Here is a 14,074-nt window from a genome sequence, read left to right on the forward strand (position 1 = left end):
GGCTCACTGTGTCTTCACATGGTGAGTCATGTAATTTCTCAGTCACCCTCTTTTATAAAGTCACTAATTCCATTCCTAATCACCTCCTAAGATCCCACCTTGGAGGTCAGGATTTCAACATATGAATATAGAGGACATATACATTCAGACCATGGCTCACAGATGGATGGCTCTCCCAAGCTGTGAGGTCTTTTTGCTGCCACTGCTTCTTACAGTCCCATGTGCTTCAAAGCTCCTGACTCCTCTGTGGGGGTAGGGATGCAACTCCAAGTCCGAGTGAGAGATTGGCTATCTCAAGATCAGCAAGTCTGTGTCATTACCAGAGCTGTTCACCAGCATTAGATTTCCAGGTCTTCCAAAAACACAAGGGAATTGCATTTGGCTGCTCGCTGAAGTTAGATGTGGATATGTGTCCTGCTTTGGCTGAGAAAATATGAGAGTGAGTGACATGTGTCCTTGCAGAGTAACTTTTCAGAGCCAGCACACGCTGCCTCATCTCTCCACCATAAAGGTTCTGGAAACAATCTGGACTCCCGAGTGGCCATGATGAGCACGTTGGAGAGGAAGTGTGAATGAGAAGTACACCTTTGTTGCATTGAGTTATTGAAAATTGGGGATTGTTTTTATGGCAGCAAAATCTGGCCTGTTCTGACTGAAACTAGGTCTCCAAATAATATTCATTAACCCCTACTCCAACAGTCTCAGGACAGTTTCTCTTTCAACCAACCAGACTGAAATCTCTACAAAAACCGGAAGTCTCAGGTGCATTTCCGGCCCATCCTGGCTCTTTTATCCAGTCATTTGGCATTTTACCTCCAGGATCTCTCATGTCCTTTTCTTCCTCTATATTCACATTATCTTTCCTCTAGATTGGGGAAGCACTTCCTGTGGTTGGGAAGATTGAAGGAGACTCCCATAAAGCTCTCTTTTCTAATCCTACACATGTCTGCCAGATTCACCTTTTTTTTTTTTTTTTCAAGTACTGGGGTCTGAACTCAGGGCCTTGAACTTGGTAGGCAGATCCTCTACTACTTGAGCCATGCCTCCAGTACCAGATTCATCTTCTTAAAGGATGACACTGATCACATTACCACCTTCCATAAGGCCCTGTTTCTTACTAAATCCAGAAAGTCTCTTCCTATCAGAATCAAGGCTCTCCAAAATAAGTCACCCATTTATATGTATAGCCCTATTTTCCATTGTCCCTCCATAGCCACCTTGCATTTCCACAAAACTAGACTGTTGCCGTATATGATATTTAAACAGACTACTCATGTCATCTTCACGCTGATCTGTTTCAGCATGGAGTGCAGTCCTCATTTCTACCTCTCTTTCAGGGTCCATTTCAAATATCACTTCTTTTGGGGGGGGGCTGAAGGTCACCAGAAAAATTATTTGTCAAATAATATTTAAAGAGCAAGAGGAAAAAGAAAAAGATTGGAACATGTTATCATATATCAAGTAATTCCCAGACTCATGGCTCAACCTATAGAGGGGTATTTTTCCAGAAGCCCTTTTTGATTTCATAAACCACATGTAATCACTCCTTCTTTTTAGACTCAACTCTTTGTTTCTTAGCTTTGGAGTTATTTTTTAAAATTATCTCTAACCTCACTGTGAGGTTTTTTTTTTTTTTTTCTTTTTGAGACAAAGTCTTGCTGTATAGCCCAGGCTAGTCTGGACCTCACTATACAGCCCAGGCTGGCTTTGAACTCATAATCCCCCTTCCTCAATCTGGGATTACAGATGTAAATCACATGCCCTACTTGAGACTATTATTTATTTTAAAAGCATTGTCTGGTTTTTCTTTCTGTCCCCAACACTAGCATTTATGTGCTCAACAAATACTTTTGAAACCAAATTGAAATGGAAATACCATTCTTTTGTCCCCTTGATTACACTTTTTAGTATAGAGATAAGCAATGAACAAGATTAACTCCAAAGATGAAATACAAGTGTGCCTTTTTACAATCTTAAGCATCATGATGCTCTTGCTTAAGAAAGTTCATTGCCAGCCAGGCATGGTGGCACACACCTTAATCTCAGTACTCGGGAGGCTGAGGCTAGTTTAAGAGTAGCCTGAGTTACACAGCAAGACCCTGTCACAAAAGAAAAGGAAGGCAGGGAAGGGAAGGAAAGAGGAAAAGGAACGAAAGGAGGAGGAAGGGAGGGAGGGAGGGAGGGAAGGGGAAAGGAAGGGGAGGAAGGAGGGAGGGAAGGAAGGAGGGAGGGAAGGAGGGAGGGGAGGAAGGAGGGAGGGGAGGAAGGAGGGAGGGGAGGAAGGAGGGAGGAAGGAAGGGAAAGAAGGAAGGGAGGAGGGAAAGAAAGGAAGGGAGGAAGGAGGAAGGGAAGGAAGGAGGGAGGGAAGGAAAAGTGAGCTTATCACCAGCACAAGACTTTGGTAATTGGTTCTCTTAAGCATGGGCAACAATGAACAAACCAAATATAATTATATAACAAAAGATTATCTCAGGGTTACCACATACCTGAGTCTTAAGAAGTCAGAGAAACATTCGTGGAAATCAGAAAAATAGACATTATAAGAACACTGCCTTCACAAGGACACAATCTCCCTACCGTATCACAGAAATGGGTTCAGAGTATATCACGAGCATATCAAAAACATTATCCTCTACACATCCAGATTCCAAACTCTGTACCTTTAATGAGAGTGTGAAACTCTTTGTGCTTAACTGTCCCTCTCTGGAGATCAATCTTCAAGGTCATGAGGAGTACAAAGAGGAATTTGTGGTTCTCATACAGACCTCTGACTGAATATATAAAAACTTCATATGTCAGGTACTCGATAATATTTATAATTCTCTTCTGAGGTAATGGAGACTTCTCAGATCTGCAAGTCATGACAAAAATCAAAGAGGTAAAAGGCAGTTTCTGAACAAACAGAAACACCATCAAAGCTCTGAAGCTGCCCCTGGTGGGTCACTGCTGTGAAGGCAGTGAGGACTCACCTGGCCATGGACTGGTCAAATAACTTCAAGAACTGGGCCAGTGACGTCTGGTACATGATGTTGACCATGCTCATCTCTGTGATGAGGAAGTAGAGGATGCTTCCACGGGTGGCTGCTGGCCGGAACTCCTCCTGCGCCATGTTAATCTTGATCTCCGTTTCTGCAGCCACATGTAGCTTTTCACTAACTTCAGCTGCTGTCTGCTTGGTGATTCGCAGGACACCAATGAGAGACTCATCATCTACCAGGGAACCTAAAAGTCAAAACAGGAAAACTAAAGACACAGATGAAAGCAGGATGCATCACTTCTGAACTAATACTGCTAAGTTCCAATTTAATTTCCACAGGGTACTAGAAGCCTAAGACCTCAAAAGTTCACCTACTACCCAGTGCCTAAATCCCATATCCCACTCTGCCTAATATCTGTAGCAAAATGCAACAGATTCACTTGATAGCTCTTCAAATGTCTGGAGACAATGAGCATGGCTCCAGTGGTTTCAGATGCTCCCTATGTGACACACTTCCATCCCCACTGTCACCTTGGTGGTTGTCCCCAGTTTATCCAATCCACTTGTCTCAGCGTATGAGCTGATCCATATTCTATACACAGGCTGGAGAGCTGGCATTGAGTGGGAGACTCTTTCCTCTCACTGCCTGATTAAAATAATCCTTGCGAGAGATGACCCAGGTTGCTCTACAGGCACAGTGGAAGTGTCTCACCAGGAAGAGATCCCCCTTATTTCACTTTTAGTTTTCCTCTCATTATTGCTTGCAGCAATGAATTCATTTCAAGACACAGAAAGACACTTTGGATGTGCTGAGCCCATGGTTACCATGTCTGAAAACAGCAGCACTCCGGCTTAGCCTGGAGCTCTGGGAGGCAGGCGAGTACTACAGGAAGTGCTGAGTTACTCTGGCCAGCATGCAGTGTCTAATGTGGAAATTCAATCTGTGATTAACCTCACTGCAAAGATATCGTGACTTGGTACTGGACCAGGGAACAGCCCTTTGCTGTCCTTGCTGACTTTTAGAATGGGTGGGAGAAGTCACTGGGCCAAAAGACAGACGGATGACTTCACCAGCAGGAGCAGTGCAATTAATTAAGTTAAATGAAAAGACTTCACTAAGCATATTTTTTTGAGGGGGAGGGGTCACTGGGGACTCGATCCCAGGGCCTCACACATGCTAAGCAAGCACTCTACCAATGAGCTACATCCATAATCCCTTTTTAAATTTTTATTTTCAAACAGGGTTTTGCTGTGTAGCTCAGGCTGGCCTTGAACTCACAATCCTTCTGCCTCAGCCTCCCAAGTAGCTCGGGTTACAGGTGTGTACCACTGCATCTAGCCTTGAAGTCATTATAAAGGTACAGTTCTGAGAGGTTACGTTTTTCTTTTCTTTTAGTTCAGGGATTAAAGTGACAATAGGAAGAATTCATTGTTAGACTGCTAAAAAAATGGTGGCAATTAGTAGATCACTGTGATTTGCCTACAACAAAATACTATGGCATTTGTTGATTGCATTTTCTTTGAATAAAATTTTCTTTTCCTATGTTGCAGAGAGAATGGCTCCTCAAACTGGGGTGCAGTAGGATGATTTTGGCTGCCCAGAGGAAACCCTCTCCTGACTTCTAAATGGAAAGTCAAGTTGAGAAGAGCTGGGCCCTTGATAGCCAAGCTCTCTGGCAGGAATTACAAGTGTCATAACCCACTGTGGCAGACACATTTCAACGCCAAATGAAAACGTCAGTCTAAGAAAAAAAAACCGATTGAGCACATTAGTTTCCTTTGGGCAAGCAAATTAGCCTATTATGAGTTACCTGGCTCTATTGGGAGCCCTTGCTTTTCTCAGGAGAGAGCAATTATATCAAGAAAACTGTGTTATTCTCAGCTGCTTAGTCTCCAGTTGTTAATTCAAAAATCAGATTCTCCACAGTCCTTTAATGTCTAGATAGAAATCACCTTGCTTGTTTTTTGCATTAATAACTCAACTATCTCCTAACATCTGCAATCATGAGGGCACAGAAAAGAGTGCAAAAGAAATTCTTATTCAGGATCCTTTATTTTATTACTTCTTAATAGCACAATACCTTTTGTAGCACTTAATTTATACAGGAGGTTATCTTCAAGTTCCTTCATCTTCCGCTTATTAAAAGTAACATCCTCCAAAAGTTTAACCCTCTCAGACTCTAATTCCTATTATTAAGAAACAAAATGATAATAATTATAACATCAGAACTGTAATTATCAGTGATTATGGCAAATCCAACACACTGGTATTATCAATTTAAAAGATTTAAAACAAAGTGTCTTTCGAATGATGGTAGTAATTATCATCGTTAATCAAATTTATTTGTATTTTTGTTTCTCTGGATAATTGTTAAATCTATGCCCACAGGCATTGAGATTCCATAGCACTCACACTGGCTGCAGGAGACAACTCTGCTCACATAATTGTCCCCAGTTTCCCCCAGCTCTTTGGCCAGTTGTTTATTAATGGAATGTCCTTTTCTTGTGCCCCGTTCCTACTGCCTCAAATAAAGTTAGAAGTGCTAGCTTTATTTGCAGTAGGAAGTGCTAGAAACAAAGAGGCATTAATAACAAAAAAACAAGGGGCTACCAGGCTAAAAGTGAGCTCTTGGCTTGGGTCCTGCTTGATGTGGCAATTCATTTTCTATTGTATCTGCATCTCCTTCGATCAGAGGGGTTACAATGGGTGTTTGGGAGGAATTTTCCTACATAAATTATGGATTTGGGAAATCAGATTTTGAAAAAATTTCCAGTGTTCAGAAGCTTGCATGACCAGTACAATAAACTCTCATACACTATTTAACTGGATCCACCAAACAACCTTTGGCCTTACCACTGTCTCTGTAAATAACCTTTATTATTTTTAGCATCGGTGGTCCTCTTCTGCTGATGTCAAAACCTGTTACCCCAACCAGGACATTCACTCACATGGCAGTAGCTCGATATTCAGATCCATGAAATTTAACACTGACACAATTTTCTTAGTAAGTACAGAGTCTGAACTAAAATCATTTCACTAACATCCTTGGTAAAACTTTTTCTTGTCCTATACAGAATCATGTGTCACATTTGGAACTATGTTAAAAAGGGGAATTAAAACTACTTATTTAAAAACAGTTCTTAGAAAACCACTTTCAGAAGTCTTCCTAAGCCAAGTAGTCAATCAAAAGCCACAACACTAAAAATGATGTCAATCAAGAGGGAAAAAAGTCACATTACAGCATTCATTTTGTACATATGCTATGGTTTATATCACAGTCTAGCCATAGCTTATTTTCCTCCAGAGTTTGTGCATATAGTAGGCAGAAACTTTTCCTTATTTTTGTATTCTTGACAGCACCTATGCTGAGGCTTTGCAGCAAAGGGACTCACCCAATAAATAGTTGTTAAACTGAAATGTATTCAACTCTCTTTATTTTATACCTGGGGAAGCTGAGAACCCAGAAATATGAATAATAACCTCCCAATACAACACACACTACCTACTGGCAGAGACAGGCCTAACACCCTTGTCCAACTCCAAGACTGCCACTGCACTGGCAGAGCTATAGTATTTGCTAGGGTGATAAGGAGTATGACCGTATTTGCAGAGGAATAGCTAGTAAATTGTTTTCATTAAAATGATCACCAATGTGAGACAGTACAGGAATAAATAGACAAAATGAAATCACATTCGCTTCCTTTTCAGTATGATATGGCACAGTAGTCACTTGCTCAGTTTTACAGCATGACCTTAAAGCTTGTCTAAAAGGCCTGGCAGGGGGAAAATCCATGTGTTTATAGGGTAAGACCCATTCCCTCTGGTCTCCATTTATTTCTCTGTAAAAATGGTGATGTAAAGAACAGCAGGACTGTGAGGATGGCTACCTATTCTGTTCAGGGAATGTGGAAGAGCCACATTCCCTGTCTGGGTTACAAAAGCCCCAAACAACTCTCACAGCTGGGACTGTGTCCTTGTCACTCCACCAGACTGTCCTTCTTTCAAGGACCTGTCCCCCCAGGTGAGCTACTTCTGCTAACCAGGTAGGATTTCACTGCTCATTTTCCTCAGGAAGGACAATATCATTTCTCTTTTCCTTCTGGAATGTTTCTTCTTTGGGTTTGTGGCCCTCTATCTGTGTCTCTTCTGCCTGTCACCCTCTTCTGTCATTCTTTTTCTCACCTTCCTACTTTATGCCTCTCTGCTCTTACTATTTCTAACCTTGCCTTTTCCTTGAATATACTAAAATTAATTATATTTAAGCAAATACAAACTTTCTCACATTGTTATGCAAATATATTCAATATATGCAAATATCTCATGCATAAAACTTTTTTCTGAACATTATCTTAAAAATTAGTCTAATTTTGTATATGTCTCTTAAAATCTTCCACTCCTAAATTTTCCTTGTTTCATTAGAACCCTTGGTTATATTTAACTAATTTCCTTGCACTAGTGCAAATTTCATTTAATTAAAATAAAAGTATGGCTCCCTATATCATTAGATTATTAGACTGTGGTATGTGAAGCTACTGCAGGTAATACTCACTCGAGACAATTTCTTTTTCTCTTGCATCAGTGTTTCATTGAATTTTTTCAGGTGTCCCCGGGTCAATACATACATCTATAGATATGTGGGTCACTATGCCCAAAGATTTAAAGAAAGAGTATGAAGAATAGTGTGTGTGTGTGTGTGTTGAAGTGAATTTGTTGACAGAAACTGATACTACAAAAGGGTAAATATGATTTGCTTAACTTTTTTCTTTTCCATGTACTCAACAATGGCCCACGAAATTCTAAACATTTATCATCAGTAGGAGTTGTTTACCGTGAGGCGTGATTACCTGTTTCTCTGTTAGAATTACTCTCCTGAGTAACTGATTCTCAAGTCCTTTCATTGTAACAGTGAAATCAATGACCGATGTTTTAGCGTTGACCTCAGGGGTAAAGGCAGGGTTTGGTAACTTTGTAGTAATGTAAAGCTTAAATGTATCCATGATATCACATTCCTTATCACCGACTTTCACCTATATAAATTCAAGCGTAAAGTTAAACACTTCTTAGAGGACAGGACAAGTAATTTGGGTTCACTGCAGGAAAGACTATAACAAAGTTAGGGCTGGGGGACTTGAATGATCTTAAATAACAAAGCCTGTTCAGTTTAGAATAACTTAGATTTGTGATCTTGCCCGAAGATGTTTTTAGCCACGATATGAAGCAAAACAAATGAAAAATTCATCTAAAACAAATGTTGAATAAAGGAAACTTGGACAAATCTAAGACTTCACTTTAAATTTTCAGTAAGTTAGCTTGTAACCCCAACTTTGGAGGCAGAGATCAGGAGGGTCATAGGTGGAGGCCAGTCCCAGGCAAAAACATGAGGCCCTATTCAAAAAATAAAGCCAAAAGGAATGGGAGAATGGCTCAAGTGATAGAGTGCCTATCTAGCAAGTGCCCTGAGTTCAAACCCAGTACTGCCATATAAATAAATAAATAAAATTTTAGTAAGCAATTACTATCACTCTCATCAACTGTTTATGGTACAGGAGCTGCTAGCTCTTCCCCAGATAAGGACATTATTTCCTACTGTGGAACTTCGTTATGTTCACAGGAAGTAAGACTTCTTTTTGTATTCCAGTCCCATCTCAAGCATATTTGACAACAGAGTTAATATAATTTTCAAAGAAAAAAATGCCAACTTTTTTTTAACCCAAAAAGGTAACCTTTACCTGAAGCACTATTTGCAGTATATTGAAAAACAACTGATTTTTCCTATCTAAAACTCAGGTGGACTCTCACCCCTGTTAGAATATCCATCATTAGCAATACCACCAACAACAGGTGTTGGCGAGATGCGGGGAAAAAGGAACCCTCTTACACTGTTGGTGGGAATGTAAACTAGTACAACCACTCTGGAAAAATATTTGGAGGCTACTTAAAAAGTTAAACATTGATCTACCATTTGATCCAGCAATACCACTCCTGGGGAAATACCCAAAGGACTGTAACACAGGTTACTCTAGAGGCACCTGCACACCCATGTTTATTGCGGCACTATTCACAATAGCCAAGTTATGGAAACAGCCAAGATGCCCCACTACTGATGAATGGATCAAGAAAATGTGGTATCTATACACAATGGAATTTTATGCGGCCATGAAGAAGAACGAAATGTTATCATTCGCTGGTAAATGGATGGAATTGGAGAACATCATTCTGAGTGAGGTTAGCCCGGCCCAAAAGACCAAAAATCGTATGTTCTCCCTCATATGTGGACATTAGATCAAGGGCAAACACAACAATGGGATTGGACTTTGAGCACATGATAAAAGCAAGAGCACACAAGGGAGGGGTGAGGATAGGTAAGACACCTAAAAAACTAGCTAGCATTTGTTGCCTTTAACGCAGAGAAACTAAAGCAGATACCTTAAAAGCAACTGAGGCCAATAGGAAAAGGGGACCAGGAACTAGAGAAAAGGTTAGATCAAGAATTAACCTAGAAGGTAACACACACGTACAGGAAATTAATGTGAGTCAACTCCCTGTATAGCTATCCTTATCTCAACCAGCAAAAACCCTTGTTCCTTCCTATTATTGCTTATACTCTCTCTACAACAAAATTAGAAATAAGGGCAAAATAGTTTCTGCTGGGTATTGAGGGGGTGGGGGGAGAGGGAGGGGGTGTAGTGGGTGGTAAGGGAGGGGGTGGGGGCAGGGGGGAGAAATGACCCAAGTCTTGTATGCACGTAGGAATAATAAAACAAACAAACAAACAAAAAAACTCAGATGGCAATCATAGCATTTTAAAATGACTTAAATTCTTAATTAATCTTAATCCTGCAGGGGGTAGAAGCTTCACTAAGATCACGATCATATCCTCAGACATCTGCCTTCACACTCAGGTGAGAACCTAGGGGCTTCTAAGTGCCTTCAGGAATGGAGGTCCTATAACCTCCTTTGGCACGTTAAATAAGGCTCATGAAATAGGCCAGATACAAAAACAAATACTGTATATGCTCTCACTTCTTCATGGGAATCTAAAACTGCTGATCTCATAGAAGTGGAGAATCCATCCTGGGTTACCTGAAGATGGGGTGGAAAGGGGGAGGTATAAATCAAAGGGTACAAACTTTCATTTACAACATGAACAAATTCCCGATAGCTAAGGGACAACACAGGTGGTGATGCACTTATTAATTAATTCAATTGTGATAATCATTACACAGTACACAGGTATATCAAAACATCACATTGTATACTTTGAATGTGAATACAACCTCTATTTGTCAATTAAATATTTTTAAGTGCAGTTCTAAATGCTGGATGATTCCACAATAGAACTAATATTACTAAAATTTTGTTCTTAGCTCCCTTATCTCATAGAACATTGCTAATTCTTCAGAACGTTGACTGAGTTTTATTCATTTTCCCCCATAAACTCTTGCAAGCTTAAGTATATATTGGATGCTCCATTAACCTTTGTTGAATGAGTTTTTAAAAAGGCATAAAATTCATATTCTAAAGAAAATATTTCTAAATAAATCTATCTCTGCTTTACAAGAAAATTTGCACTCTCCTTATTCACTGGTATTCAGGAAATTAAGCAGTTCAGAGTGAAAGAATTCAATCAAAAATGTTGTCACTCATTAAGAAATAAAAGCAAAAAAAAAAAAAAAACCCTAAAAGTAGAGAATGACTACAATTTAAAAAGAAACACTTACACTGAAAACAATCTATGGTAACATCAACAATGGGGAACAGTATACCATAGCTTCCAGCAAAGTCAATGAGTTTAGATTGAAAGTTGATAAAGAGAGAAACGAACAAATCGATATCAATAGACTTTATTAAAATGCTATTTTCTCCAGTGAAGAAAGTCAGACTGTCTTATAAAAATATGTATATGACTTACAAATCCAATTTTCTCAAGAGGTGCTAAAATATAGATATTTTTCCTGTGTAACAATAACATATTGTTAAGATCCAGAAGTGTATTTCCTTATCATCTTACTTAGTATCAACAAAATTACTTTTACTAAAATAAAGCTTGCCTCTGTATTTTTAATATACTATGAAAATAAAAACTATCAAAACATCATATAGTACCTCTAATATGTGCAATTTTTGTTTTTATGTATCAGTTAAATTTTTTAATTTTCAAAAACTCTTTTAGCAATTTTGAAATGTGCAATACATTGTGCCCCATAAATATATGCAATTATTATTTTTCAATTTAAATTAATTTAAAGAAAAACAAAGGAATATCCACTACTTTGAAACAGAATGAGAAATGAAATATAAATAAATCAAAGGAAACAATGACTATCAGTTTGGGAATATTTTTTCCAGTGTGTCCTATATAACACCTGAAAGCAGAAAAATTGCTTTCACTGCTGTGCTCAAAGAGGTAAGTAGATGTCACCATTGTTCTTTCTTTCTTTCTTTCTCTTTTATAAAAGCTCACCTTGAAAGTGGTGCCTGATTTGATGAAATTCTTCTCCAATACATTATCCAAGGCTGGATCCAACTCTTCCCGAATGTCCTCAATGAGAAGGGGTCGGCCCAAGGACAGGCTGTCCTCCAGGTGTGTACGGAAATATTTATGGTTCAGAGTTGTCACCTAAAAAATAAAGAGCTCATAAATGTTACAGGACTGTGCCCATCCCTTAGTGGAAATCAAGAGATTTGTTGGATAGGTAACTAGAATTTAAAGGTCAATATAAGAAGCCTTACTCATAAAAGTAAAAACCACAAGTAAAACTTAATTTCAAAACTTGGTGAGTCATGACTTTTGCTGAAGCCCTGGATATACAATGCAGACTCCTGATCCAAAGGGGAGACTGGAGTGGCACTCCTCAGATGGAATGTCAGAGCTCACTCTTGACAGAGAGAACAGAAGTTATCGATAATTGATCTTATTAAACTTACACGGCTATAGTCACTCAGGGGAAGCAAAGTAATGTGGATATTATGACACGTGCTTACCCTCTCAGGCCCACTCTGAAATGAATAAGTGATAAAAAATAAACATAGGAATGTCAGAAATGATAAACCGACACACCAAGGGTCCATCTGCACATTTTGTCTGTTAGTGGCACAGGGAAGAATATGGTATTTTTCAAAAAGTCACCCTAAGAGATTATAAATTCACTTTATCTATCCTTACATTTTTTTTAAAAATTAGAACTCTGAATGTCTGATGTGGTCCTCCATCCTTACATAAATAAATGTCTGATATTAATTAAAACAGACACATTGGGCTGGTGATCTTTGTATATGCCACCTGGCTTTAAACTCTTCCTTCTCCCATGGTTCCTCCTTCTGCTTAACCACGAGGGTTCCCAAAGGCATCTTAACTCTCTGCTTCCTTTTACTCAATCTTCTAAATTCAACTATAGCCTTTACACTGCTATAGGTATGGGCTGTAAGACTTAAGAAAGGTGCACTTTTGTCCTGTTTCAATTAAAAAAGGAAATAACATAAAATAGCCCTTAAATGAAGGAAATTGTTAACTTAGATTGACACATTTCTTTACACAAATTACATGTCATAAAGGCCTTACTTTGAGGTGATAAGGCAAATGAATACAAACAGCTTTGACCAGCTTATTAAACAAGATGAAATAATAAGATTTGCTTGTATCCTGTTCTATCTCCCAAGGCGTAAACTCAGCTTTTGTGATTTCTTTCCCAAAGAAAGAAATAATCATTTTCCAATTGTCAGTTTACTTAGGATTATTTTTTAACCACCTTCAACATCTTTATAAACCTGAAATAATATCTCAGAGTTACAATTTCACGCTTAATTCACTTGATTTTTCTTGTATAAAAGCACTATGTGATAGTCACCCCGAGAGCCTGCATCATCCACCCAAGTCTTTATAAGGTGGTCAGGGAATTCCTGATGGGGGATAGGATGAAGTTCTCTTTCCAGAAGTTAGAACTGCAGGCTCTGGAGATGGCACCAGCGATGGCATTGAAGGTGGCCTTGGCAAAGCTGCCATTAGAGGATACATCTCACATGCTTTGTTTTTTATTGTGAGTCTTTGGGCATGTGTTTCCCCACATACTCAGACAATAATGTTTCTGAAGAAGGAGAATCCAGTTCCATCTGCTTACACCCCAGCAGAACGTAGGTTTTTAAATAAGGGATTGTCTGTTACTTCCATAAGAAGGTTTCAGAGACTGAGTTGCATCAGGAAGGACATTACTGAAGTGAATTTAACGTTGAATTGGAGAGATAAAACTAGATTAGGAAGAAGAATGGCATACACAGCCAAGCAACACTGGAGCAGCCTTTGAACTAAGGATGCCCAGGCAAAGTGTACAAGTAAGATAAGCAGGAGATTGGCAACCAGGTGAGTCAAGGGAATGGAGTCAGAAACCAAGTTCAGGGACAGAAGTGTGTGTACTCCTTCTGGGAATGTGGCTACTAAGAAGCTTTGCAGAAATGGATGACACCATTTCTATCTTAGCTCTTCCCTCCATTCTAGAATTTCTCTGGGTTTTTGGTAAACACAGACTGATGTATTGTGTTCTGGAGTATTCATGAGATAGTTGTCTCAGTTGAGTTCCTGGACTCTAAACAGTGTCTGCTTACTTGAAAAGCCCTGATCTCAAAAGGAGATCTGTCAAAATTTCACCATTAAATTTGATGTTTGTTGTAGACTGTTTGTGAAAGTACTTTGTCTAATAGTGGAAGTTCCTCTTAGTTTACTGGAAGTTTTATCACAAATGGTATTGGACTTACCAAGATGGCCCCATGATTTTCCTGGGCTTTTCTCTCTTCTATAAGGATGATACACTTTGATTAATTCATTCACATTCAATAAGTATCAGAATTCCTAGTCTACATAATAGCTGGGCAGAAAATGTAAAGATGGGTAAAACCATAAACCTAACTAGCAAGAAGTTTATAGCACAGCAGAAATAAAGAGACAAATGTGCAAAGAAAATTCAAGACAGACTGCAATAGAATACAACAGAAATACTAAAAAGACACGGTGAGGATTCAGGACAAGCTTAATATTAAGCTGGGGACACAGAAGTCTTGATAAAAGTAGTGTTGGATGTAGATTTTGAAGAATACTTGAGATT

The 14,074-nt window shown here is 39.0% G+C and overlaps 1 protein-coding gene across 1 annotated transcript in view; it reads right to left on the bottom strand.

Annotated features, from left to right (window-relative positions):
• Dnah8 (dynein axonemal heavy chain 8) overlaps window positions 1-14,074 on the bottom strand; it is a 343,384-nt gene that overhangs the window by 78,150 nt on the left and 251,160 nt on the right. The window contains exons 75-79 of the mRNA XM_074082285.1: window positions 11,443-11,598; window positions 7,823-8,005; window positions 5,059-5,164; window positions 2,970-3,222; window positions 2,661-2,851 (exon numbers count right to left, since the gene is read on the bottom strand). Of these exons, the coding sequence (XP_073938386.1) occupies window positions 2,661-2,851; window positions 2,970-3,222; window positions 5,059-5,164; window positions 7,823-8,005; window positions 11,443-11,598 (889 nt within the window). The remainder of the gene's footprint in view (window positions 1-2,660; window positions 2,852-2,969; window positions 3,223-5,058; window positions 5,165-7,822; window positions 8,006-11,442; window positions 11,599-14,074) is intronic.

Source organism: Castor canadensis, chromosome 8 (genome assembly GCF_047511655.1).
Source record: "Castor canadensis chromosome 8, mCasCan1.hap1v2, whole genome shotgun sequence".
NCBI classification, from domain to species: Eukaryota; Metazoa; Chordata; class Mammalia; order Rodentia; family Castoridae; genus Castor; species Castor canadensis.